At 42.8% G+C, this 27,137-nt stretch overlaps 1 protein-coding gene and 1 long non-coding RNA gene across 5 annotated transcripts in view; one reads left to right on the forward strand and one right to left on the reverse strand.

The window, feature by feature from the left end:
- Window positions 1-27,137, forward strand: part of LOC103882627 — a 122,899-nt gene that overhangs the window by 6,048 nt on the left and 89,714 nt on the right. For 2 of the 3 annotated variants that reach the window (XR_001900485.3, XR_002520834.2), the window contains exon 3: window positions 466-587. This is a non-coding gene — a long non-coding RNA (uncharacterized LOC103882627). Of the gene's footprint in view, window positions 1-465; window positions 588-8,820; window positions 9,200-27,137 lie in introns of those variants that run through there. The other variant, XR_002520833.2, reaches the window with a different exon arrangement.
- C4H21orf62 (chromosome 4 C21orf62 homolog) lies at window positions 5,220-25,298 on the reverse strand. Of its 2 annotated transcripts, XM_031665714.1 has the most exons (3): window positions 25,131-25,298; window positions 22,204-22,284; window positions 5,220-6,345 (listed from the first exon to the last, which is right to left on the reverse strand). In XM_031665714.1, exon 3 carries the CDS (start codon window positions 6,279-6,281, stop codon window positions 5,622-5,624), a length of 660 nt encoding a protein of 219 aa, XP_031521574.1. In that variant the 5' UTR covers window positions 6,282-6,345; window positions 22,204-22,284; window positions 25,131-25,298; the 3' UTR covers window positions 5,220-5,621. The 2 variants fall into 2 exon arrangements, with proteins under 2 accessions (XP_031521574.1, XP_009200619.1); XM_009202355.4 differs by lacking the exon at window positions 22,204-22,284.

The following is a 27,137-nucleotide window of genomic DNA, read 5'->3' on the forward strand; positions in this document are numbered from 1 at the left end:
AAGATTGTGCATTGCATTTAGTTGCCATGGGTATTTAGTCTCCTTTATTCTAGGACAGCCTATCCTTTCCTTTTTTCTTCTTGTCTTTTAACTTTCATGACATTGACCTTTTTTTTTTTTTTGAGACAGAGTCTTGCTCTGTCACCCAGGCTGGAGTGCAGTGGCGAGATCTCAGCTCACTGCAACCTCTTCACCTCCCAGGTTGAAGCAATTCTCCTGCCTCAGCCCCCCAGGTAGCTGGGATTACAGGCATGCACAACCACGCCTGGCTAATTTTTGGTATTTTTAGTAGAGATGGGGTCTCTATGTTCGCTATGTTGGCAAGGCTGGTCTCGAACTCTTGACCTCAGGTGATCCACCCACCTTGTGCTGGGATTACAGGTGTGAGCCACCATGCCTGGCCAACATTGACATTCTTGAAGAGTCCTCATCAGTTGTTTTTGTTTTTGTTTTTTTCTTTTCCAGAATGTCCCCTATTTGGATCTGGATTACACAAGTTTGACATTTTTTGGCAAAAATCTTACGTAGGTAGTGTGTCTTTCTCAGTGCATCACATCAGGCAGCTTATGGTGCCAATTTGTCCCATGGTAAGTTTTTTTTTTTAAATCTCTGTGGGTACATAGTAGGTGTATATGTTTGTGGGGTACATGAGATAGTTTGATACAGGTATGCAATGTGATCATGGAGACACATGGGGTATCCATCCCTTCAGGCATTTATCGTTTGTGTTACAAATAATCCAATTACACTCTTTTAGTTATTTTAAAATGTGCAATTCAGTTATTATTATTATTGACCATGGTCACCCATGGTAAGTTTAATCACTCAGTTATGGACCTTTCTCCATGGTAAAGGTCCTGCTTGTAATTAATAAGTAATCTGTGGAGTGATGATACGTTTAGACTGTGTAAATATTCCTCAGAATTTCAACCAATACTTTTAGCATCCATTAATGATTCTTTTCAGAATTCATGATTACTATAGTATCTGCAAAATGGTTATTTGGTATTACTCTCTATTACTCCTTCTAAATTTATTAGTTGCCATTCTTCTGTAAATCAGACTTTCTCTTCTCCTTTCCCACTTTTTATTTTTTTACTTTTTTAGTGACAGTACAGATTCATGGAGTCGTTTTCAAATCAATATCTAAAATCCATTTCTGTAATTGATCATTTGATGTCTATATTGTCCCTAATTTGGCCAGTAAAACTCTCTGCAATGGCTTCTGTATTCTCTTGCTACATTGCCATCAGCTTTTTGACCTTATTTTACTTTCTGTTACAGTAAGATGTTTCAAGCTCACTTTATGTTTTTGTTTCTCCAGACCCCTGGAATCAGCCATTTCTTCAAGGCCCTATTTTTTTTGTTTGTTTGTTTGTTTGTTTTAGTGGGGAATGATGTTGAGAAACCACAATTTAGGTATCAGGTGTGTTCTTTGCCACAGGGGTGTCATTGCTTCTAGGCTTTCTCAGAGGATAAAGCTAAGACATACGTCTTAAAAAGCATGAGTTCGGTCAGGTGTACTGGCTCACACCTGTAATCCCAGCACAATAAGGGAGGATTGCTTGATCCTACGAGTTTGACACCTGCCTGGACAATGTAGTGAGACTTTGTCTCTACAAATAATTTAAAAAATTAGCCAGGCATAACGGCATGCACCTGTAGTCCCAGCTACTTGGGAGGCTGACGTGGGAGGATGGCTTGAGCCCAGGAGGTTGAGACTGCAGTGAACTATTAGCACACCACTGCACCCCAGGCTGGGCAACAGAGCAATACCCTGTCTCAATAAAAAAATTTAAAATAAATAAATAAATAAATAAATAAATAAGTCTTGAGTTTGCACTGATACCTTTAATTCCAATCCAACATCCCAGGCGGCTGCTTCTTCCCTCACTTCATATTTCCTACCATTACAACTCTGGATGGACCCCCAAAAACTTCAATGTATTTACTTTTTTGCACAATCCTATAAAGTGGTTTTAGAATTGTTGTACCAATATTATCACCACCAACAAACCTACTAAAGTTTATAATTTCTTTGCATTTTTAAAAGCTAATAGTGTTTTATTTCTTTCACAAAAAAATCTTAAAATAAATGTGGCAAAATGTTCATATTTGTCAATTCTGGATGATAATTACATGAATGTTAGTCTTACTATTCATTCTTTTCTTTTTAAAAAATTGTTATTGAAGTATAGAATGCATACAGAGAAGTGCATTTATATTAAGTGAAGAGCTAAATGAATTTTTACTAACTGACATATGTGTATCTGTGTGTGTGGTGCTACTCTATGTAGATATACAAAAATATAATTGTTATTTTCTAGCTTGTGTAAATTTTAAGACACATTACTAAATAGTACTCAAAGTGATTGTACCAGTTTATTCTCTTAAATAGAGACTATCTGTTTGCCTACAGGCACGACAAAATGGAATATCAAATAACTTTACTTTTTGCCAATCTAGTGGATGAAATATTAGTTTCCTATTGCATTTCTCTTGTAGAGGTAATTTTTTTTTGTTCAGTTATTGGCTACTTGTTTTCATCTTAAAGTGAATTGCATGCTTATTTCATTGTTTTTCTATTAGATTGTTAGTCTCTTTGTTTTCCACTTTAATACTATCTAATTTAACATTATGATATTTGTCTTGGGTATGATATTTGTCAAATGGTTGCCCATTTTTATGGTGATTTCTTAGTTATATACTAAACAAGGGATGGATTATTCATGAGTTTTTCGGAAAGGAGTAGGGGTGGGCAATTCCCAGAGCTGAGGGCTCCTCCCCTTTTAGACCATATAGGGTAACTTTCTGATGTTGCCATGGCATTTGTAAACTGTCATGGTGCTGTTTGGAGTGTAGCAGTGAGGGTGACCAGAGGTCACTCTCATCTCCATCTTGCTTTTGGTGAGTTTTGGCTTCTTTACTGCAACCTGTTTTATCAGCAAGGTCTTTATGACCTGCATTTTGTGCCGACCTCCTATCTTATCCTATAAGTAAGAATGCCTAACCTGCTGGGAATGCAGGCCAGCAGGCCTCAGCCTTATTTTACCCAGCCTCTATACAAGGTGGAGTTGCTCTGGTTTAAACGCCTCTGACATTTCCCCCATCCCTTTTATAAGAGAACCCTTAATCCTAAGGGTTGTAGAGAGATGAAGGTCCATCTTTTGTAACTTCTGGAGGCTGAATGGGGCGATGATATTCCTGCCTAACTATTAGGGTCTCAGATCCAGGGTAGAGAGGAGTTCAGTCAGAGAAAGTCTCAGTATGGTGAGGGCCATTCATAACTCTGACTAAAGGCAATATAACTAGTTTCCAGATTTTGGAGAAATTAGGTAGAGAGAAACAAACATGCTTCACATTTTGTTCACAGGAGCATAATTTACTCAATTGTTGAAAGCTGTCAATAGCTCAAAAGAAAAGTTTCCTTGACTCCAAAGTCGGCCAGTCAGTGTTGTTCTATTTCCTTTGGGTCAGGGGTCTCCTTAGTATCATCCCTTTGTGGTTGCCATAAAGATGTTACCAGAAAGCAGTCCTAAACCAGACCCCAAGAGAGGGTTCTTGGATCTCACATAAGAAAGAATTCAAGGCTAGTCCATAGAGTAAAGTGAAAGCAAGTTTATTAAGAAAGTAAAGGAATGAAAGCATGGCTACTTCACAGGCAGAGCAGCCCACCTCCCTTTCCTGTTGGAGAGCTGGTGGTTAAACTTTTATTAGCACACCACTGGCTGAAGGCAACAAGCTACTAGCCCCAGGCCAGATAGGTACCATTGACATAGTTTGTTTGACCCACATGATATTAATTAAAACAAACAGACAAAAATGCTGAATGGCATGCCACATTTACAACTTGTGAGAATTCACATAACAACCTGGAATACCTCATTCTCTTGAAGGATCAGATCTGGCCCCATCAGATTTTCCCATGGCAGCACTCAGTGGGAGCTGAGCCACTATAGAGCTTCAGGTGGGGCATGCACCCTTACTTAACCACCATCCCACCACTCCCTGTTGTCCCCCAAACCCTGCAGCTAAGTGGATACCATGCCTGTGCTGTGGATTTTCTCTGCCCATTCTTCATCCCACAGCAGCACAAACTGAACCATATTTTTAGTCCAGAAATCTGAAACCTCAGGCTTGATTTATAACTAAATTAGTTTTCCTTTTCTATTGATTTAAGTCTCATTAACTCACAAGTATTTCTCAAAAGACTCACTTAAAACGTATGTGAAAGGGCTTTGAAACTATTAAAAGCTACCAAATGGAAGATATTTATAGGAGGCATATACTTTCTAACATCATTTAATTTTATACTTTATTAATAAAAATTATTAAAATTCAATTTGTTATATTTTCAGTAACTAATGACAGTGAATATATTACTAATCTTTTCACTTGTCTTTTCTTGCTTTCCTTTCTCCTCCTTTTTCCCCCTTTCCTTATCTTTTTCTATCACTTTAACATTATCTGAAGTACAATGTCAGTAATGAGGTCACATTTTTCTATTAAAATTAATACTTTGGTCTTTGTTTTGGCCTAATTTAAACACTGACATGGACTCATGCTAATTAGCCTGAATGGCAAAGTCCCCCACCAATTAAGCAAATGTAGAAATTGCAGGTTATTTCAGTTACTCTATGTTAAGGTTAAGAGGAAAAAAAAAAAAGTGATGTATGTGATCTAAAGTCATTAGCCCCAGGACATCCTGTTAAGTCATGGACTATTTCTTATCATTATGGCGTCATGAATGCAATAATGTTTCAAATTCATTCCACTCCAGGTTTAGACATTTGTATCATAATTGCAGTGGATTTTTTTTTTTTTTTTTTTTTTTTTAAGATAGTTTCGCTCTTGTTGCCCAGGCTGGTGTGCAATGGCGCAATCTTGGCTCACTGCAACCTCCGCCTCCCAGGTCCAAGTGATTCTCCTGCCTCAGCCTCCGGAGTATCTGGGATTACAGGCATGTGCCACCATGCCTGGCTTATTTTGTATTTTTAGTAGAGACAAGGTTTCTCCATGTTGGTCAGGCTGGTCTCAAACTCCCGACCTCAGGTGATCCGCCTGCCTCGGCCTCCCAAAGTGCTGGGATTACAGGTGTGAGCCACTGCGCCCGGCCATTTTATAAAACTCACAGTCCCAAGACCTCTGAAATCAATTATTCTCTACTTAGAGGAATTCCAAGCAATTTCACAAAATGAAACAGAAAAAAATTAAGGCAGTATTTTGAAAGAAGATATGTTTCTTGGGGGTCACCTCCTAGGAGGAGCTCCACTAATCAGTCTCTAGGGTGTATTGTTTTCTCCATTTCTGACGGGATGTTTCCCTACAGGCTCCTAGTTGCAGAGACCAAGCCTAGCTGCCTCCCAAGACATGTCCCTGGACGGAATCAAGTTGGTTTTCGGGTTTCTTTTTCTTTTGTTTTTCAAAAGTGCGCTGGCAGTTGGGCACAGAGCAGAACAGAGAGCTGGTTATTGGCGTGTGTGGCTGTGTTGCAAATGGAGCCTGCAGAGAGAGGCACAGTTGTGGGTAGGGATACCTATCTCACGGCCTTATTTCCAGATTCCTTCTGCAAATTATCCATCATTTGCCAAAGTTCCAGGCAGCTGGACGCAGTTATTATGTTAGTAAATAAATGTGACAACATAGCTTTTGTGGCTTGGCATTGGGAAGGTTTTAAAATAAGAAAAGTCAGGAAAGTTGTTGGCAATGCTGGTAACGTTTTCAATACTATATGATTTTAAGGATGAGTCCCTGTTGAAAAGAGCCATATCTAAGAATGAGATATACATACATGGCTGCCAGCCTTTGTGTAACCACATGGGCTTCTCTCTGGAGTCACTGTCCCCAGCACTATGGATGAGTAGGCTCTGCTCTGGGAAGGGATGCTTGGCCTCCATGTTGATGCGCAGCCTCTGCAGACCACAGATAGCCAGGTATTCAGTGGGGAGAGTGTTGGCGCTGCACAGGGAAAGCTTCAGGTCTTGGACCAGCGTGAAGTTCAGCAGGCGGCCCAGTGCAGATGTGTCCGTGAACCAGATGGTCAGATGGCCATTGTAGCTGGTTCGCCCCACCGCAAGGGGCAGGACAGTTTTACAGCTGCACATCAGGTTGGCCAAACTGTAGTCACAATCCCGGATGTCGGCAGAACAGCTGCAGTTCCGAATGGTGTTTTCCTTTGTGAAGATGAGCGTGCTGTTCTTCTGACCTCTGGTGAAGCAGTTAAGTGCAAAGACGCCCAGAGCGCTGATCAGAAGGAGACAGTGCCTGCGAGGTGGTGCCATGCTTGCCCAGCGTGGGCCAGTGTGTTTATCCCCCACCTTTGTGAACCAATTTGTTGGAACTCACCTGAAAGAAAACAGGCAGCTTTATCACAACCTTTCATTTGAAATACACAGTTTGTGGAAAAGGAACCCCAGAAAAAAACAAGTTGTAAACATTTCTTTCTCACTGTTCTAGTAACTGTTTCTTGAGCCGCAGGCAACACTTGCAGCCCAGGCACTGGGAAAGCTCTTTTCTCAGCACCTTATCCAGAGACAGCAGCCAAACCTTTGAGCTCTGCTCATCTGAGGTGTAAAACTCCCAGTCATGTCGGCTGACAGCGAGACCAGCATGTCAACAACACAGCCAGAGCAATGCCAGAGCGGATGCCAGAGAGGAGACCTACCGCATCCTATCTACGGGCAGGGATTTGGAGTTGAGAGAGCACATTCTCCAAACATCCAATTACTAGTATCAAGTGCCCACAAACACCTGAACATGCACATGCTTTCCTCCCCCTCAGTATCTGACTTCCTGGAATTCAGGAGACAAACCCTTCTTTGTTGGATTCAGCTATCCAAGCACTACCTATTACACAACATAGCATGAATACCAATGAAGCATTTAGTTAATGGTAAGCTTTAATTTCTAAGTAGATAAACATGCCTTCCATCCCCACCGTATTAATCTGTTTGTAGGTCCATTCATCCTTTTCAGGGCCTCCTACCTAATGTACCTAAGTAACTGTGGTAATAGACAACAAAAAGACTAATCTCCCACTGATTAATCACAATTATTTTGATTTAGCTACTCTTATGCCAGAAGAAATTTATGAACTGATCTTGTCAATTGCAGGGCTCCAAAACAAAACCATATATAGGAACTTCTAAAAAATCTAGATAAGGTAGGGATGCATGGGTAATTTAAAGAGCAACACCAATGTCCAGTTTTGGAGGAAAAGCCCTACAGTGTCTGGCATATGACAGATGCAGGGTCCTCCTTTGTGGTGTGATTGGAATGAGATGAGCATCATGGCAGAGTGTACCACATTTCAGTTTGACGAAAGTAATCGCATTCCCCCAATGACTGAAGAGAGAAACCAAACAATACAATTCAGTCCATCTCCATTTGCTGAGTTCCATGGGTGTGGTGGGATACTGGGCATGAGACCTCTGAGTGGGAGGGCCCAGAGCTACTGGCAGGGCCACTACACTAAGGGTCAGGGAGCAACAGATGGAAGGGTCAGTCTGAGGATCTCAACATGTGTCCAAAGAGCATGGTGACAGCAGGGAAGAGGCTAGGCAGACAAGCAGCAATTAGGGTGTAAGACGAGGCCACAGGGCAATTAGAAATCCAAAGGAATCAAAGCTAAAAATGTCAGGGATCAGGTAGACAGGCAGGAGGCACAAGCCACAACCCCATGACTGGAATGCCAGGAGGATAGAAGTAAGCTCTGCCGCATAAACTTGAACAGAGAGCAAGACATTGATTCACAGCAATTCTGACTGTATTCATGCATTTATCCCTCCCTCCTTTCCTCCCTCCCTCCCTCCCTCCCTCCCTCCCTCCCTTCCTTCCTTCCTTCCTTCCTTCCTTCCTTCCTTCCTTCCTTCCTTCCTTCCTTCCTTCAACTAATGCTTATTGGAAGATTACTAGGTGGCACGCCCTCTGCTAGCCATTAGGTTACAACTCAGAACAAGACAACCCAGGGCCCAGTCCTCATAGAACTTATGTCCTAACGAAATTCCTTCTGCTTCCAATGGGCTGGGCATCAGAGCCCAAAGCCAGGCCAGTCCTGCATGTGAGGACGGAGAGGCTGTAGCAGTGGGGAAGAAGTGGGAGGAGGGGGCAAATGCAGGAGTTGGGCAGGACCCAGCCTAGGCCATGTGCCAGGCCCTGGCTTAGGCCAAGCAGAAGAAACAAAGATACAAAAGACCTGGATCCTATCCTCCAGGATTTATCCTCAAAGGAAAAGACAAATAAGGCTGAACTGAGAAGCGCTGTACTGAACATACAGGCTGCTATGAGAACACAGCAGAGAGAGAGAGAGAGATTCGACGTTGGGGACTGGATAAGGCGCTTTATAGAGCTTTGTGTCTATTTTGAAGTTGGCACAGGATTTTCTTAAAGGATTTATTAACAGGTGCATTTTGTCATGAAAGAAAGAGCTTTGAGAAATGTGGAGAACAAGTGTTCTCCCTGTACAAGAGGCTTAACAGTCTTAAGCAGTGTTAGAATGTGGGTGTGTCTGCCGCGCTTAGTGAGCATGTGTTCTTGTTCTGGTCTTTGGGCTTCCTGATGTCCAGGAGGCAGGGACCATCCTGAGGTCCTGAGGAACGGTGAATAATTTATTAATTACAAGATAATTTTAGACAATCAGCTGTCCCAGATTCCACTGGAGGCCTCTGGGACTTCGTGTCCCAGTAACCCTGTCATCCCAGAACCAGGAATGCCGTCAATACCGTTGGCCCACCCTGACCCTAGCCTTAAAAGGAAAGAGAGGGGAGAGGTCTATTCATCAGCCCAGACTTACTGAGAAAAGTGCCTGCCTCCCTCTTTCAGGTGCCAGTCCTGTTCAGGGGCAGCCGTGGAGGAGGAAAAGAGATCAGAAGAGAAAAGGATATTGGTTTGCTGGAACATGTGGGACAAGAAGTTCCCAGAAGAATTTGTGAGCAACTTCCCAACAGTAAGGCCCTGGCTGGACCTCAGGATGGTCCTTCCTGGATATCAGGAAGTCCCAATGCCAGAACAAGAACACATGCCCAGGGGGAAGGCTCACTAAGAGGGCACCGAGTGGGGCAAATACCCTGGTAACCCGTTTATGGGAGCCGCCACAGAGATGCTAGTTGGATATTTTCCTCCTTCAGTCTACCATGGGTTTCTTTTTTCTTTTTTGAGATGGAGTCTTGATCTGTTGCCTGGGCTGGAGTTCAGTGGTACAGTCTCAGCTCACTGCAAGCTCTGCCTCCTGGGTTCCAGCAATTGTCTTGTCTCAGTCTTCTAAGTAGCTGAGATTACAGGCACGCACCACCATGCCCGACTAATTTTTGTATTTATAGTAAAAATGGGGTTTTGCCATGTTGGCCAGGCTGGTCTTGAACTCCTGACCTCAGGGTGATCCGCCCGCCTCGGCCTCCCAAAGTGCTGGGATTATAAGCATGAGCCACCGCACTTGGCTGTACCGTTCAAGGTTCTCTTTCACTGGGGTAAACACCTTGAGAGAACAGTTTTTGGGCTTTATATTCTCAGTTTCCCACACAGTGCCTAGCACATAGCAAGGACTCAACAAATTTCATTGAATGAATGAAAAAACATAGTTTACCAAATGACAGTGTACTCAAACTCTTTTAACTGCTAGCTATAGAAATCCAATTAAGACTGACTTGAGTAAAAAAAAAAAAAAGAAACTGCTCACTTATTTGAAAAATTAAGGAAGGATTTCAGGCATGGCTTGATCCAGCTACTCAAAAAAAAGGTTATCAGAAATGTCTTTCCATCTTTCAGTTATTCTTTCTTATTTGTGGGCTTTATTCCCAGACAAGATCACTCCTTCTGGGGACAAGATGGTCACTAGTAGATCCAGGTTTACTTTCTATCAGCTGAGCAACCTCTCAAGAAAACAAACAAATGAAAAACCCAAAAAACTCTTTTTAAATAGCACCAGGCTGCTGGGTGTGGTGGCTCATACCTGTAACCCCAGCACTTTGGGAGGCCAAGGTAGGAGGATTGTGGGAAGCCAGGAGTTCAAGACCAGCCCAGCCAACATCATGAGACATAATCTCTACAAATAAAATAAATTAGTTGGACATGATGGTGCGCACCTATAGTCCCAGCTACTCGGGAGGCTGAAGCACAAGGATCACTTGAGTCTGAGAATTCGGTGTTGTTTAAGCCACCCTGTTGTGGTATCTGTTATGGCAGCACAGGCAGAAATAGGGACACAAGTGCAGATTCAGGGCAAGGTGTGTGAGCACACTCAGTCCCTGGCCTCGGCGTCTCTCTGGATAGCTTCTTGCCTAGGGTGACTGACAGAGGGAGGGATGATATGAAAAGGCACCTGTTCTTCTCACGACCTAACCCCAATTCTTACTCCACGGGTTCATGACAGCCAATTCTGCTGGAGACTGTGTCTTAAACCTTCCTCCCCTAGTTTCCCTCAAGTACCCCTCGTGAGCTGTGATTTCACTGGGCTTTGAAATCTTAGGCCATTTGAGGCTGCAGTGAGCTATGATTGTATCACTACACACTCCAGCCTAGATGACAGAACAAGACCCCCTCTCTAATAAATAAATAAATATGGCTGGGCGCAGTGGCTCAGGCCTGTAATCCCAGAAATTTGGAAGGCCAAGACGGGCAGATCGCTTGAGCTCAGGAGTTCGAGACCAGCCTGGCCAACATGGCGAAACCCTGTCTCTAGCAAAAATACAAAAATTAGCCAGGCAGGGTGGCACGTGCCTGTAATCTCAGCAACAGGGAGGCTGAGGCAGGAGAATCGCTTGAACCTGGGAGGCAGAGGTTGCAGTGAGCAGACATTGTGCCACTGCACTCCAGCCTGGGTAACAGAGTGAGACTTTGCAACCAAATAATGATGATGATAATAATAATAATAATAAAAATGATAATAATAATAATAATAAAATAAATAACCAAATAAGTAAATACATAAATATTGGAGGCAAAAATACACTGGTCTCCTGAGTCGTACGCTCAGCTCAGGACCCAGTGAATGGGATCAGCCACACTGCAAACAGTGGACTGAGAAGGTAGAAGGATGGCTCTGCAAAGGGAAATCAGGAGGCACTATTAGAAAAGGGCCAGGTAGGCAGTCAGAAAAGTGGGTGCCCACAAGACCTGTGGGATGAGCGTGGGTGAGCATTGCAACTCTACTCCTCTCAGTCTCAGCAAACACCAAAGCACCACTTAGATAAAATGAACTCGAAGAGTGCAGATATATATCTGACTTTGTGGGATATATTCAGAATTTCAAATTGGTTCCTTTACTGGAAGGCCCCTCGTTTTTACCTCCCAAGAATCTTCAAGGATTTTTGCAGGGACACACGTTGGGGACTGCATTTGTGAGTGATAGCCCTGCTTACCTCTCCAAGTCCTGGCTTCACAGTGTGTTCCTTGGGGTGCCCGGGCCCTGGCTTTCTTCTGATTTTAACCCCAGAGCCATAACTCAGATCTATACTTGAGACTGCTTCTTGCCAGGGCATCTCCTCAGCTTATGACTCAAGCCTTTCACAGTTTCTTCTCTTGAGTCTTTCCCCTAATTGCATTTCCACTTTAAAAATAAAAATCACCGCCAGGCATGGTGGTTCACACCTGTCATCCTGGCACTTTGGTAGGCTGAGGAAGGCAGATCATTTGAGGTCGGGAGTTCAAGACTGGCCTGGCCAACATGGGGAAACCCTGTCTGCTAAAAATACAAAAATTAGTCGGGTGTGGTGGTGCACATCTATAATCCCAGCTACTCAGGAGGCTGAGGCATGAGAATCCCTTGAACCCAGGAGGTGGAGGTTGCCGTGAGCCGAGATCGCACCACTGCACTCCAGCCTGGGCTACAGAGTGAGTGAGACTCTATCTCAAATAATAAAATAAAATAAAAACCACTTTTGATTTCAAATTAAACTCACTTCCAAATTACGTTTTTAAAGTGCTTTTGATTTTTAATTGCTATAAGAATTTGGAGAACGTCTCTTGATTTTTCCACAATTAGTTATTTGTCTTTTGTGTTAGGACTATAGCACTCAGAACATCATTATTTATGACATTTCAGATCTGTTTTGGGCAAATGCTCCAAATGCTATCCTCCCACTGACATAATATCTCCTTATTAGTAATATCTTTTTATAAACAGAACTAGTCAAGTTTGAAACATTCCTTTTGAAGCCAAGTATAAACATTATCTAAATGTTGGGTGTAATCCTAGATTGAGAAGGAATCTGTGTGGAATTTGTTTTGAAGTAACTGATGTCTGTATCTCCTCAATTCAGAACCCTCTGCCTTTATGCAGCTAGTTGCTAGTATTGTTCTTGAGATTTCTTCAGCTGTAATACAAAAATAATACTCAAACTGACTCTGATAGTAGCTCTGGTTTTTAAACCTGTCCGGTGATTTAAAGGCTCAAATATTTAACAATCATGCACAAAGGCTGGGTGCAGTGGCTCACGCCTGTAATCCCAGCACTTTGGGAGGCCGAGGCAGGTGGATCACGAGGTCAGGAGTTTGAGACCAGCCTGACCAACATGGTGAAACCCCATCTCTACTAAAAATACAAAAATTAGCTGGACATGGTGGCATGTGCTTTTAATTCCAGCTACTCAGGAGGCTGAGGCAGAAGAATCACTTGAACCCGGGAGGCAGAGGTTGCTTTGAGCCAAGATTGCTCCATTGCACTCCAGAGCAAGACTCGGCCTCAAAAAAAAAAGTCATGCACAGTTTTTAGCACCTTGACTGAAAAATTTGGATGCATAGACATCCGCCGAGTTTTTGTCATGGCTGCATCAAGCTACTTATTGTGTCTTACAACCTAGGTATGTTAGAGACTTCTAGTCCCCATGAATGCCATTTTCACCTCTTCTTCCTTGGCACATTGTTGGACTTTATTTCTGAGCTTCTGGTAGTGAAGTGGTGCCATGTGATTGAGTTCTGGCCTATGGAATATGGTAGAAGATTCCACAAAGGAACCGACAGCCCTAGAAGATGGCAGAACTGTAGACAAAAGGTTGAATCCCTGAATGATTGTATGGAAGAGAGCACACCCCTCTACCCCCTTAATGGCATTAGTCTGTGATGTAAGGGAGGAGCAGATCTCAGTTGCTCTAAGCCACTGATGTCTTGAAGTTTGTCAAAGCAGCTAGCCTACCGTGTTAGCTGGGTACAATACAGCAGGTGATAATATTGCTTTGCAACTTATGATTTTTACACCCTCTTTTCTCAAAAGAAAATGAGAAATCAACATTTAGAGGACATTTATTGCATGCCAGGCAAATGGCCTAAGTCATGGGGAGGCAAAAATGAAGACGATATCATCCATGCCCTCAAGGGACTTGAAGTTTGCCCAGAGAACTTGGAATGTACTCTGGGAACAAACAACTGGGCAACTAATTATGAGACAACGTGATTGGTAGTTCTTAAAGATGCAGATGGAGGCCAGGCACAGTGGCTGACGTCTGTAATCCCAGCACTTTGGGAAGCCAAAGTGGGCAGAGCATCTGAGGTCAGGAGTTTGAGACCAGCTTAGCCAACATGGTAAAACCCTGTCTCTACTAAAAATATAAAAAATTAGCTGGGCGTGGTTGTGGGCACCTGTAATCCCAGCTGTGGGCACCTGTAATCCCAGCTACTCAGGAAGCTGAGGCAGCAGACTCACTTGAATCTGGGAGGCAGAGGTTGCAGTGAGCCGAGATTGCACCATTGCACTCCAGCCTGGGCAACAAGAGTGAAACTCGTCTCAAAAGAAAAAAAGAAAAAAAAAAGATGCAGATGGAGTGGTGGTAAGGAAGAAATGGAAAGACTCCCAAAGGATATGCTCTTTGGGCCAGGCAGAGAAGAGGTTCGGGTTAGGAAAGGTGAGGCAGTGCAGATACAAGAGTCATTGGCGCAGATGTCAGAATGACTAAAGTCCTTAGTATGTTTAGAGCAGGTATAAGACATCTGGGGGTCCATGAGGCTGGGGAGGTAGGCAGGAGGACAGGGTTAGACAGGACTTTGCTGATCAAGCTAAGGGGTTTGGACTTTATGCTGGCAGTTACTTGGTCTCCAAACTCTTCTGATCATCACCCCATCAATAAATAATTTTAAAACTCTCCCCAATAGATGTATCTGTTAATTTAGGAATTAATTAATATAGGCTATTCACATATTACCATGCTTACATATCATCTGTATTATCAACAATACACAAACAGTAGCATTTTTAAAAATTTGAGATGAAAAATAAATAAAAATGAAAGTTTGAATATTTTCAGCTCTACCCCATTAGCTTGGCTTGCAAACCTCCTGTGATGTAAACTCCCTCTTTGGAGGCTCCCGCAAGAGACAAAAAATGAGATGGTAAAGGTCTGAAGCAGGAGACATCTGCTTAGATCTTGTTTAAGGAAGGTAACCTAGGCTGCCAGGGAGAGATCAAATCTGGGGAGAAGACACTAGAGTCAGGACAGTGAGTTCAAAATATTTTTCTTTTGTATTTTCTTCAGTGATTTCCATCTATCCAATTGTTGACTCCTTCTAACTCCAGGCTCTTTGGATAAATCTATTTCAATATCTGGAATCCTCAAGGGGATGGAGAGGACCAAGAATGTAGGATTGAGAAGGTGGGGATGAGGATGAGGCTGTCTTCCTCCTATGACCATGAAGTCAGGACACCTGTTAGAACTCCTGGGAGGGAACCAGTGGTACAGGGAGCAGGAGAGCCCAGTGGGCAGCACAGAAAAGCATTCGTCTCGCTCTGTCTCCCAGGCTGGAGTGCAGTGGCACGATCTTGGCTCACTGCAACCTCCCACTCCTGGGTTCAAGCAATTCTCCTGCCTCAGCCTCCCATCGTTGTCTCATTCTTAGCATCCCAACACAGTTTGCCTGGGAACGCCACTCCCTGAGACATCCACTGTGAGCCCTGACAGCCACGAGAAAAACATAGCTCATTTTCTCAGAATTAGGAGACTCTGGAGGGCTTCATCAGACTGGCAGCAAGCCTAGCTGCTAGTGAGGGTTAGTTATGGCGAGCTATTGAGTAGGTGGAGTAGCTCTCCAATCCCCAGTTCCCCTTGATGTGCCTTCCTCTTAATTCCTTGATCATCCATTCTTTCCAGGAGCCAGTGCTAAAAACCCGCTCACAGATTGGGATCTGATACCAGTTGGTTAGGCCTCAATCGGAATTTAAACCAACACATTCTTTCCCAAGGGTATTTACACTGTAAGCCTTACGGCTACCTTGTTCCTTATTAGAGAGACAGCAAGGATCAAATAGAAAGTATGGAGGAGTGTGGGGTGGAGACTCCACGCTAGGGCTCCAGAAACAAGTGGTCACCTGTTCTCAGGTCCAGTGCCCACTTGTCCAGGGTTGTGCAACCCCTCTTCCCATTTAGGTCAAGGAGGGGTGTTGGCTATTCTGTTATGTGGATGAGATGCCCACATAGGCACTGTGTGAGGGCTTTAGATGTAGGACCTTGAAATGCTCTTGGAAAAAGGGATTTTAGCATTTTTCTTTTCTTTGGCTTTGTTCCACAAATGCACTGCAGGAGGCAGGTTAGAGATAAATACTATGTAAGATGATATTTGAAAAGGGAATTATATCTTTGTTGTTTAATATTTCAAAGCTTATGAAGTTGAAAGGTAATTTGGGTCCCTCCCCAATGTTTTCTTACTGTGGTACGTGTTGTCTTTTATTTCTTCTTCACATTCCACAACAGCACATCCTCATCCTTGGTACGAGCCACTGAGTTTTCACAGGCCCTTACAAGGATCTAATGCTGAAATCACCGTTCTGTGCAGTCTCTGTGGGTGAAGATCATTTCCCTTTCATTGTGGTTTACGCAGTTCATTGTGAGGGGCAGGAAATGAGTTCCCAGTAATTCTGATGTGATCAGAATCTCATTTGGTTTATATAGTAGGATCTAAACTGTATGCTATCATCTGATATATTTGCTCATCTAGAAAAAGATGAAGTAAATTCATATCTCTGTAAGTTGGAATTATGCAGGCAAAATTAGCTTCAAGTATGCAGTTTGGGTTTTGAGAGGACATACTTTAAAATATTTTTGTGACTGTTCATGTTGAACTCACTAGTATATAGTTGGATCAGTCAGAGAACCTGTCTGAGTCTTATTTCTCTTGACATGGCACAGGATAATAATCCAACCACACAGGTTACAAAAGCAAAGTAGATGCATGTGATCATATATATATATATATATGAATAGTACTGTATTATTTATTTATTGTGTTTAGAGATGGGGTCTCACTATGTTGTCTAGGCTGGTCTTAAACTCCCAGGCTCAAGTGATTCTCCTGCCTTGGCCTCCCAAGGCGCTAGGATTATAGGCGTGAGTCACCGCACCCAGTCTGAATAGTTCTATAGTATTATGTATATTGTAGTACTAATAAGTACTCATAGGTATACTACAATATACATAGTACTATTCATAGACAATGATATTTTGTAATATCGGAGTCATAGTGATAACAAATATATTACCATGCTCTGTGAGGGCATCCCAAAAGCCACCCCAAAGAAATCTAAAGTAACTGGTTCATTTAATGCATTACTTGTATCAAACATTTGACTAGAGAGAGAACAGGCACAGCATAAAACAAAAATGTCTCTTTGCATGATTTTTCCTGTAACCAATCAAATCAGATTTACAAATGTCCTCCTGTAAATGCTGAGGACTGTGAGGTCCTGAAATTATTAGTGAGCTAGTCTGGAAAATAGAAATTAATTATCCGATTCCCATTTCTACTAATTTAAATGTGTGTAAAATGTTTAAAGGAACAGCAGGAATGTGGGCTGTGATCAAAACACTTTATTTCTGATCTCCTACTGTGCCTAATGGATATTACAGTAGGTCAAATAATGGTCCCTAAAGGTGCCTGTGTCCTAATCCCTGGGCCCTGTGAATGCTTTACCTTACATGGCCATAAGTCCTCTACAGACATGATTAAATTAAGAAACTTGAGATAAGGAGATGATCCTGGATTATCTGGGCGGGCCCAATGTAATCAACAGGGTCTGTATAAGAAGAAGGCAATATGACAACTGAAGCAGAGATTGGAGCGATGTGGCTACAAGCCAAGGAATGCCAGCAGCCTCTAGGAGCTGAAAGAGGCAAGGAACAGATTTTCCCTTGGAGTCTCCAGAAAGAACCAGGCCTACTGACACCCTAACAATAGCCTGGTCAGACTGGTTTTGAACTTCTGACCTCCAGAAGTGTAAAAGAATATAGATATGTTGTTTTAAGCCACTAAATTTGTAGATTTTTTTTCTTTTTTTTTTGAGATGGAGTCTTGCTCTGTCACCCAGGCTGGAGTGTGGAGTGCAATGGCATGATCTTGGCTCATTGCAAACTTTGCATCCCATGTTTAAGCGATTCTCCTGCCTCAGCCTCCTGAATAGCTGGGATTACAGGTGTGTGCCACCATACCAGCCTAAATTTTGTATTTTTAGTAGAGATGGGGTTTTACCATGTTGGCCAGGCTGGTCTCAAACTCCTGACCTCAGGTGATCTGCCTGCCTTGGCCTCCGAAAGTGCTGGGATTACAGTGTAAGCCATTGTGCCTGGCCAATTTGTAGAAATTTGTTATAGCAGCAATAGGAAATGAATACAGAGATGATGACGAAACCAAACCACCACATCAAACCACCCTTGTGGACCAAAGCAGCCCTTCTGTATTCACAGCCCTGCAGTGTTTGCTAATTACATTATGTGGTTTATTCCTCTCATTAGCCTAGATCATAAGCTCTCAGGCTAACTATTCTCCTGAAATACCAAACTCAATGCTCCCATAGAATAGTCACACCATGTTGGATCCTGCCAAGCCCGAATGGATATATTTGGATATGTCTTATGAGTTGAGGAGGAACCATCTTCAGGTGGTTAATTGCATACGTGGAATTGTTGAAGAAGAAAGAAGAGCGAAGAGGATATGGGAGGGTCCAGGGCAGTGAAGAACAGAGGGATGGGACAGTAGCATTTGTGTCTTTACAGCCCAAACATATGCCTGAGGCTGAGTCTGGTCAGGTAGCAAGCAAAGGCTGCAAGAAGTGCTTTTGAGAATTCTGAGATGTGAGGTACAAGTGGCCCCCTGTCCAGGCAAGAAAGGGCGACATTGAGTGATGGATAGAAGCATTTTCTCCACTTCTGTACTGAGTACAGCTCGGCTCTAGCACAGTGAGGAATGAGGGACAGGTGGCACCATTTGACCCTTTCTCGAGAACAGACTGGGGCCACCCCTGGATGTTGCTCCCTGGTCATCAAGCAACAGGGAGCCCCATGGCCAAGGCAAGGGACAGTCAGCATCCAGTGGGGGCTGGGGACGGGAGCAGATGAAAGGACCATTGTGAGCATAGGCAAGACCCCTGGGGACTCAAAGAAGCACCTGGAGAAAATTCTATTTTGTAGACATAGTGGTGGCAGGAGGCAAGGACCTGTATCAGGTAGGTGGGAGCATGAACCAGCAGAATACAAGCTATTCGTGTTCACTTAAGTTCATCTGTGCCTGGTGAAGCCAGGGGCTCTTCAGGTATCAGCTGGATTACTGGTTTGAGATTAAATTGATTGAATCATAGAAATAGACTAAAGTGCTCAGGAGCTTAGAAGCTGAGTAAGAACTGCCTGAAAAGCAGATATTTTATTTGGAAAGCACTGAGCTCACCTGGGTGTTAATTTCACCCACTAATTTGCTGCCTGGATACGGGGCTTCCTTGTTGGTTTACTGTGGGGTTTTATTAGTTCGTTTTGGTGCTGCTAATAAAGACATACCCAAGCCTGGGTAATTTACAAAAGAAAGAGGTTTAATGAACTCACAGTCCCACTTGGCTGGGGGGGCCTCACAATCATGGTGGAAAGTGAGTCATGTCTCACATGGTGGCAAACAAGAGAAAAGTGAGAGCCAAGTGAAAGGGGTTTCCCCTTATCAAACCATCAGATCTCGCGAGACGAATTCACTATCACAAGAACGGTATTGGGGAAACCACCCCCATGATTCAATAATCTCCCGCTAGGTCACCCCACAACACGAGGGAATGATGAGAGCTACAGTTCACGATGAGATTTGGGTGGGGACACAGCCAACCGTCTCAGGGGCCAGGTTTCTGATGCCTTCTTGCTGATCGCAGTTTCCCTAGACCTTAGCACAGGGCTGGGCACACAGGGGCACACCACGACTGTTAATATTATCCTAATGAGTCCCTATGTTGGCTAAGCCAATGAGGCATGTTATTGGTCCTTGATTCCCTCTTATGCGTTTTTGTTTTCAGTGGGGGCAACGGAGTTTTGCTCTTCTTGCCCAGGCTGGAGGGCAATGGCTCGATCTTGGCTCACCACCACCTCCGCCTCCCGGGTTCAAGCGATTCTCCCACCTCAGCCTCCTGAGTAGCTGGGATTACAGGCATGTGCCACCATACCCGGCTAATTTTTAGTAGAGAGGGAGTTCCTCCATGTTAGGCTGGTCTCAAACTCCCGACCTCAGGTGATCCACCTGCCTCAGCCTCCCAAAGTGCTGGGATTACAGGCGTGAGCCACCTTGCCCAGCCCCTCTTTTGCCTTTTACCTCCTAGGATTGTCGAGTGTTATCAAATCAGCACGCAACATTCATCTTCTTCTTCAGCGAGTTTCATTATATGGCCTAGCCATGGCAGAGAAACCAGAATGAGTTTCTGTGTATAGGTGACAGGGTGGGAATTTGAGCTTACTCTCCTATGGCCTAGCTGTGCCTCATCCTTGAAAGCCACTGAATGACATCTGGCAAAATCCCAGGAGGCACCTCCAACCACCTGTGACTTTACCAAAAGGCCTAGTCTAGGTTCTCGGTTGCCTTACAACTTCCCTTGAATCTGATGAGGATGAAGGGTAAAATACACTTGGCTAGAATGGAGACCGTGAGTCCCAAGTCAGGCCTCCAATCACTGCCCTTCCATCTTATGCCACACACCCTCTGAGGGGCGAAGGAAAACATCAGTACAGTTAGTATACTTTGGTCTCACAGACATTTGTGAGCATCACAAAGCCATTCCCCTGACTGCTCTTGGTTGAGCGATTACAACAGCCCTTGCTGCAAAACTCCCCCACGACCTAACCTTTCAGAGTCCAATCTTGTAAAGCTAACTCAGGGAGAGCTGTGCTGAAATTACTGGGCCAGTATTATGTGAGTGTGAGGTTGCCAAGGAAAATGAGTCAGACACTAATCCCTTTGCTAGGAGATGAGAAAAAAAAAAAAAAAAAAGGCTGGCAGACCTTTACTATTTTAATTACCTGCTTCCAGAACAATAAAAGGGAATTCAGATCTTCCACTTACAGTTGTGCCTTCTTATATTCCCGTAAAGTACCTGCACTATTTCCTTGAGATGTAAGCCTTGGGCTTTTTTTCCTTTCAACTGTGTTCAAGCTATAGTTCTGACCATTCAAGTTTGGATAAAAATAAGAATTAAAATTTCCTTTGCTGGTTTTGGTTACAAATATTGGAACCAATGAACATTTAAACCTTGTTTCCTTCTTGAAAGATTTTTCAGAGTTTTAAAATGCCTCCTGGGAATGATGACTAAAGGTAATGTGGGATCCTGGATGGGATCCTGGGACAAAAAAAAAGGACAATGGGCAAAATCTAAGGACATCTGAATAATGTTTGGACTTTATTTTATAATAATAGTGTGTCAACACTAGTTTATTAATTGTGACAAATGTACCATGCTAATGTAAGATGTTAACTCTATATGAGAACTCTCCATTATCTTCACGATTTTTCTGTAAACCTAAAACTATTGCAAAATAAGAATTTTATTTAAAAAGAGTGAATCCTGATCTCATTGATTACTCTTTGAAGATTAGTTTTGTGACAGCAGCAGAGCTCCAGTAGATAATCTGGCGTCACGATTTGGGCTAAACTGAGTGCCCATGAAATAGTGTCTAGGCACAACTCCAAATGAATTATTCAGACCTCCTGGCCACAGAGAAGATTCTTTTCTTTTCTTTTTTTTTTTTTTTAATGACCCAGAGACCGGGCATTTCGGAGATGCAAATGCGAAGTAATCCTTTCATGGGAAGTGGATCAAAACTGGGAAAGGAGATACACCAAGGCATGTTGTGGGGACAAGCCTCGAGGAGTACGTGTGTGTGTGTGTGTGTGTGTGTGTGTGTGTGTGTGTGTGATGTCTCACTGGGCTTTCATTGTTCTTCCTTCCTTCCTTTCTTTCTTTCTCTCTCTCTCTCTCTCTTTCTTTCTTTCTCTCTTTCTCTTTTTTCTTTCCTTCCTTCCTTCCTTCCTTCCTTCCTTCCTTCCTTCCTTCCTTCCTTCCTTCCTTCCTCTCTCTCTCTCTCTGTCTCTCTTTCCTCTCTTCCTTTCTCTCTCTCTTTCTTTCTTTCCTTTTTGGAGACAAAGTCTTGCTCCCTCACCCAGGCTGGAGTGCAGTAGCTCACTGTCACCTTGAACTCCTGGGCTCAAGCAAACCTCCCAACCTCAGCCTCCTGAATAGCTAGGACTATGGGTGCGTACCACTGGCTAATGTTTTTAATTTTTTGTACAGACACGGTCTCACTGTAGTGCTCAGGCTGATCTACAACTTCTGGCCACAAGAGATCTTCCCACCTCCCAAAGTGTGGGGATTACAGGCGTGAGCTACCGCGCCTGCCCGCATTGTGTTTTCTTATTCTCCAATCTGGACCCTGTTCCCCTCATGCTGCTTATGCCGCCCTCTGTATTTGGGATGATTTCTGTTTCTTATCCACTAAGAAACCACCTTCATCTCTCATACTATCTTCAAATCTCTCCTCTTTCATGACATTTTATTAGGCTGGGGGAATAGGTGACAGTTCTTGTTTGACTCAAACCTACTTTTCTTAGAGTGCAGCATCAGTCTATTGTAAGATAAATTAAAAAAAAAAAAAAAAAAAAGGTTTTGCAAGCCAATCTGTTATCACACAGAGCTTAGTACCTAGTTGTGTTAGATTTTTAAGCCACTCCCAAAAACCAGACTTTTGCTGTGATCATTCTATTGCAACCATTCTCATCAGGTTCCCAGTGAATCCCACCACCCCCATACTAAATTCAGTGATTAATTTCCTGGTCTCATTTTGTTTGACTTCCCAGCAGCATCTGACTTGGTTGCCTCCTCCCTTCTTTTTGAGTGAATAGCTTTCTGTTCCTCCATGATGTCACCTTCCCCTGGTTTTCTGTCTCCTTCAATGGCCACTCCTTCTCAGTCTTTTGGCTGGCATCTGATCTTCTTACCTGTTATTGTTGCATGTCCGCAGCTCAGTGCATGGCTGTCTTCTGTATGTGCGTCCACTCTTTTGGTGCCTGCATGCTGTCCTGTGAAGTTCAATACCACCTAGATGCTGATGGTGAACTGAGATATGTCTCTACCTCCTGACCGCATCATGTTCACATGTCCCACATTGTGTCTGATAGCTCTTTCTGAATGTCTAGTAGACATCTCCAACTTAACATGCCAAACACACAGCTCCTGATCCCCAAGGAAGTTCGGACTCCTATGAGAAATGTTATTGTATCTATAACTCACCATTCCTCAGCCCCATGTTCCCAAGGCTAAGCTAGCTAAATATGGCAAATTGTCATTGATAAAGAGGCAATATACTTTAAAATATAAAATGTGATACATGTATGTTGTATGTTGAAAATTGAATGATATCAGGAACTATCCATATTTTTATTCACTAATAGTAAGATCTAATGAGTGTTTCTTTTGTGCCAGGTACTAAGTGTTTCACACATTTTATGTTATTTAATCCTTTCTGTAATCCTACAGGTAGATATTATGGCCTCATTTTTTTTTTTTTTTTTTTTTTGAGACAGAGTCTCGGTTTGTCACCCAGGCAGCGGCACTCTCTCAGCTCACTGCAACCTCTGCATCCCAGAGTCAAGCGATTCTCCTGCCTCAGCCTCCCGAGTAGTTGGCATTATAGGTGGTGTACCACCACGCCCAGCTAATTTTTGTATTTTTAGTAGAGACTGGGTTTTCACCATTTTGGCCAGGCTGGTCTCGAACTCCTGATCTTAAGTGATCCACGCACCTCAGCCTCTCAAAGTGCTGGTGTTACAAGCATGAGCCACTGCATATGGTCCCATTTTCATATCAGGAAATGATACACAGGGAGGTTAAATAACTTGTCCAAGGTCACAGAAGTAGTTAATAATGGCTAAAATTTGAACCCAGACAGCCAACTATACTCTGAAGAGTCATGGTGGAAATTACAGTGCTATTTCCCACCCCAGGGTCTTGGGTCTATTCAGGGGAGATTCCATGCATTGTATTCTATTACTAGATGCTGTGGCATTTAACCTAGATGTGTATAGAACCCTCATGCTAAATGCTATGATGTGGTGTCCTCATGAATGGATTAATGCTGTTATTGAGGAGTAGGTTGGTCACCATGAGAATAGGTTTCAAATGAAAGGATGAATTTGACCCCCTTCCTCTCTGTCTCTCTTATGTGTGTGCACATGCTCTCTTGCCCTTCCACCTTCCACCATGGGATGAAACAGCAAGAATGCCCTTGCCAGATGCAGGCCCCTTGACCTTGGAATCCCCAGTCTCCAGAACCATAAGAAAGAAATCTGTTCTTAAGTTCATAATCAGAATAGAGGACAATATGAGCAGAGTGCTGCTTCTGCTAACATAGGTATGGAATGTGGGACAAAGAATTCTCAGAGAGTGAGCCACTGGGAAGTCCTAACTAGAATATGTGGCTACTGTACCTTTCTACTTGACACAGTCCTTGAGAGAGTGAATTAGGCAATGAGTGCAAATCCTTCAGGCTTTTCCCTTGAGTGACTTGGTAGACACTCAGTTCATTGCATCACCAGGGTTCACATCCACAGCTTTGCACAGCTACCCCTTGGTCCCATGCCCACAGAACTGTGAGGCCTGCCTGTTCTTCCCACTGGGGCCTGTTGACCTACTAGCTCCCACAGACACAGACACAAGCCACTGGGCACTGAATTTTAAAAGCTGATAATGTAGCAGCTTTAAGCAGTGAAAAATATTAGTGTGGAAAAGAAAGCTGAGAAATCCAAGTCAGCTCTTGAAAAGCACTCATATCCATAAATACTTTATTGAAACTGTTATTTTCAGAAAATGCCCAATTTCTGTCAGAAAAAAAAGTAATGAAAAGTCTTTTTTTTTTTTCTTCCAAACATATTGCATTATTTAGTCTAAAAAAAGCAAAAAACTTCTCAAGGATGGCTCTTTTTGGTAAAAAAATTTTCAAACAAATGAGATCTTTTCTTTTTGGTATTTTTTAAGGATGGGTTTTTTATAAATATTATGCACAATGTTTTTGAAACGTTTCCTGTCCTCAATATACACCAATATACTTTGTGCTAAAAACTTTCCAGAAATATGTTTATTAAACAAAGAAATATATGCAAGACTGTATATGTTCTACTCATTTTGAGATAAAACATTCCCCTCCTCATCTTGCCTTTTGCTACATTATTTATCATGCTTTTTCACTTTTGAATAAAAGACCAATTTTTTAAAAACACGAACTATCCAATCCAAATGTTAACGCTCATCTTAACTTACTTTCTTTTCTTTCTTTGTTTTCTAATCAGCAAACTCTATAAAGCCTGGTGTGTAAATAGGCAGTAAATATAATACGATTAAAAGATAAAACAGAGCAAAGAAACAATATCAGCCGATGTTTTGGGAGTTCCCACTTTTCTTTGTTTGCGATCACAAAAAGGAAAAGAGATATCAGATCTGATATATCTCTTTTCCTTAATTATTATTTAGCACTGAAGACTAGTGGAAAAGTCTAGCCAGATGTTTTAAAATAGACACAAGATTTCAAGGAGCTTTCTGTTATATTAGCCTTAAGTGAGTTTATCTTTTTAGGGTTTAAATGAGAAGACCATTTCATTATTTGCTTAATGCACTGAAAATCTTTCATTTTCAAGGCAGGATCTCAGTAAAGAGGAATTCATATGACTGGAAGCCTAAAGTAGTGTTTCATAGTGAAAGCCACTCATACATGTACATTATGTTCAGGAAATGCAAATGCAACAAGAAGGTGACCCTGATAATGGTTCTTCCAACCGTCACAGTTCCTGCCATGCAGCAGAAATTCTGAAGCTCTTAAAAACTGTCAGACTAGGCATGCTTTTTAAAAAAGAGGAACAGAGAAATTACTTACATCTCAGAGTTCCATCGTGAGGCCTTGCCTCTCCACTCCACAGACCTCTGCCTGGCCACGGATCCTTCACCCTGGCTTGACAGCTGGTTTAATCTGCAAGCCAGGGTGGAATGCGTGGTCTTGCACTTGCTGTTCTTTTCCGTCTTCAGAGGGCCAGCGGCCTGGTCATTTCCATGGCAACCAGGAGGAAGCGGCTGGCCTACCAGTCTCATTAACTACACACAGGAGAGAACCTGCCTTGGTGACTTCTGGCCACTCTTTTGGGGTTCTAAACTGGGAAGTTTCTAGAAGAAACTGAGGAGACTGTTGCTGTAGGCTGATCCCAAAGGATTGACACAAATGGAAGAAATTCTACTTTAGCAGGAAATTGAATGGATTAAATGTAGAGTACGGAGACTCCTTGATACTTTTACTTTCGTGATTTATTCCACCTTTTTTGGTCTGATGAATTGTTACTTACAGTAAATGCCTGCATTACTGTAAAAAGTGTCCCATCGTGGTTGTTCCAAAGGAAAAAAAAAAAACTCATTTGAACTCCGAAGATAGACATTATTCTCTCTCTCTCTTTTTTTAAGTTCATTTAAAAAAAAAAAAAATGAGAAGCCACAAAACCAATAAATAGGTAAAAATTATTCTATGTACATTAACTGATGTCTTAGTCCTTGTGGGCTTCTACAACAAAATACCATTAGTTGGGTAACTTACAAACAACACATTTATTTCTGTAGGCTGGAAAGACCAAGATCAAGGCAGATTTGTTTTCCGGTGAGGGTCTACTTCCTGGTTCATAGATGGCACCTTCTAGCTGAGTCCTCACATGGTGGAAGGGAGACAACTGTGGTTTTTCAGCTTCTTACAAGGGCACTAATCCCATTTATAAGGGCTCCACCCTCATGACCTAATCACATTCCAACATCTCCACCTCCTATGCTATCACATTGAGGATTAGGTTTCAATATATGTATTTTAAGGGAAGATAAATACCTGGGCCTTAACAACTGATGAGGTCTCACTAAATACGGGAAAAAAGATAAGGCAGGGGACCCCAGTCTCCAGGCCACAGACTGGTACCAGTCCACGCTACAGCAGGAAGTGAGCAGTGGGTGAGCAAGAGAAGCAGCTTCATCTGTATTTACAGCTGCTCCCTATCACTCACATTACCACCTGAGCTCCGCCTCCTGTCAGATCAGCAGTGGCATTAGATTCTCATAGGAGCAAATTGAGAATGCTATTCTATTGTGAACCATTATGAACTGCGCATTCGAGGGATCTAGGTTGCATGCTCCATCTGAGAATCTAATGCCTGATGATCTGTTACTGTCTCCCATCACCCCCAGATGGGACAGTCTAGTTGCAAGAAAACAAGCTCAGGGATCCCACTGATTCTACATTATGGTGAGTGGTATAAGTATTTCATTATATATTATAATGCAATAATGATACAAAGTGCACAATAAATGTAATGCACTTGAATCATCCCCAAACCATCTCCTACCCCTGCCTGTCCGTGGAAAAATTATCTTCCATGAAACTGGTCTCTGGTGCCCAGAAGGTTGGGGACTGCTGAGATAAAGAAAAATCTTGCTAATTAAAAGCATTAAGAGACTGGAGCAATTGATTTATAATTACCCAGATACAGATTCTCCAATATGTTAAAGAAGAGAGCACCTCAGTAGGGAAATTCATTCATTTATTATTCATCTAGTGAATCCTTACCATACACATGCACTGTGCCAGCAGATTTAAGGGGCACAGAGATCAATATCATAGTTCTTGTCTTTAAGGAAGTTATACTATAGAAGTGGCAATTATATCAGTTGTGTCTGGGAAATGTTTGAAGGGAGGTATAGACACAATGCAGGGGAGTCTCAGTGAAGGTCAGCCTTTGCCAGGGAGACTGGTGAAGTCCTTGTGGAGAGGTAGTTTTGGATTTAGGCCTTAAAGGATGGCTGGGATCTGTGTGGTCAGTTGTGGAGGAAAGGACAGCAATCCCTAATGGAGTGATTC

Source organism: Papio anubis, chromosome 4 (assembly GCF_008728515.1).
Source record: "Papio anubis isolate 15944 chromosome 4, Panubis1.0, whole genome shotgun sequence".
NCBI lineage: Eukaryota > Metazoa > Chordata > Mammalia > Primates > Cercopithecidae > Papio > Papio anubis.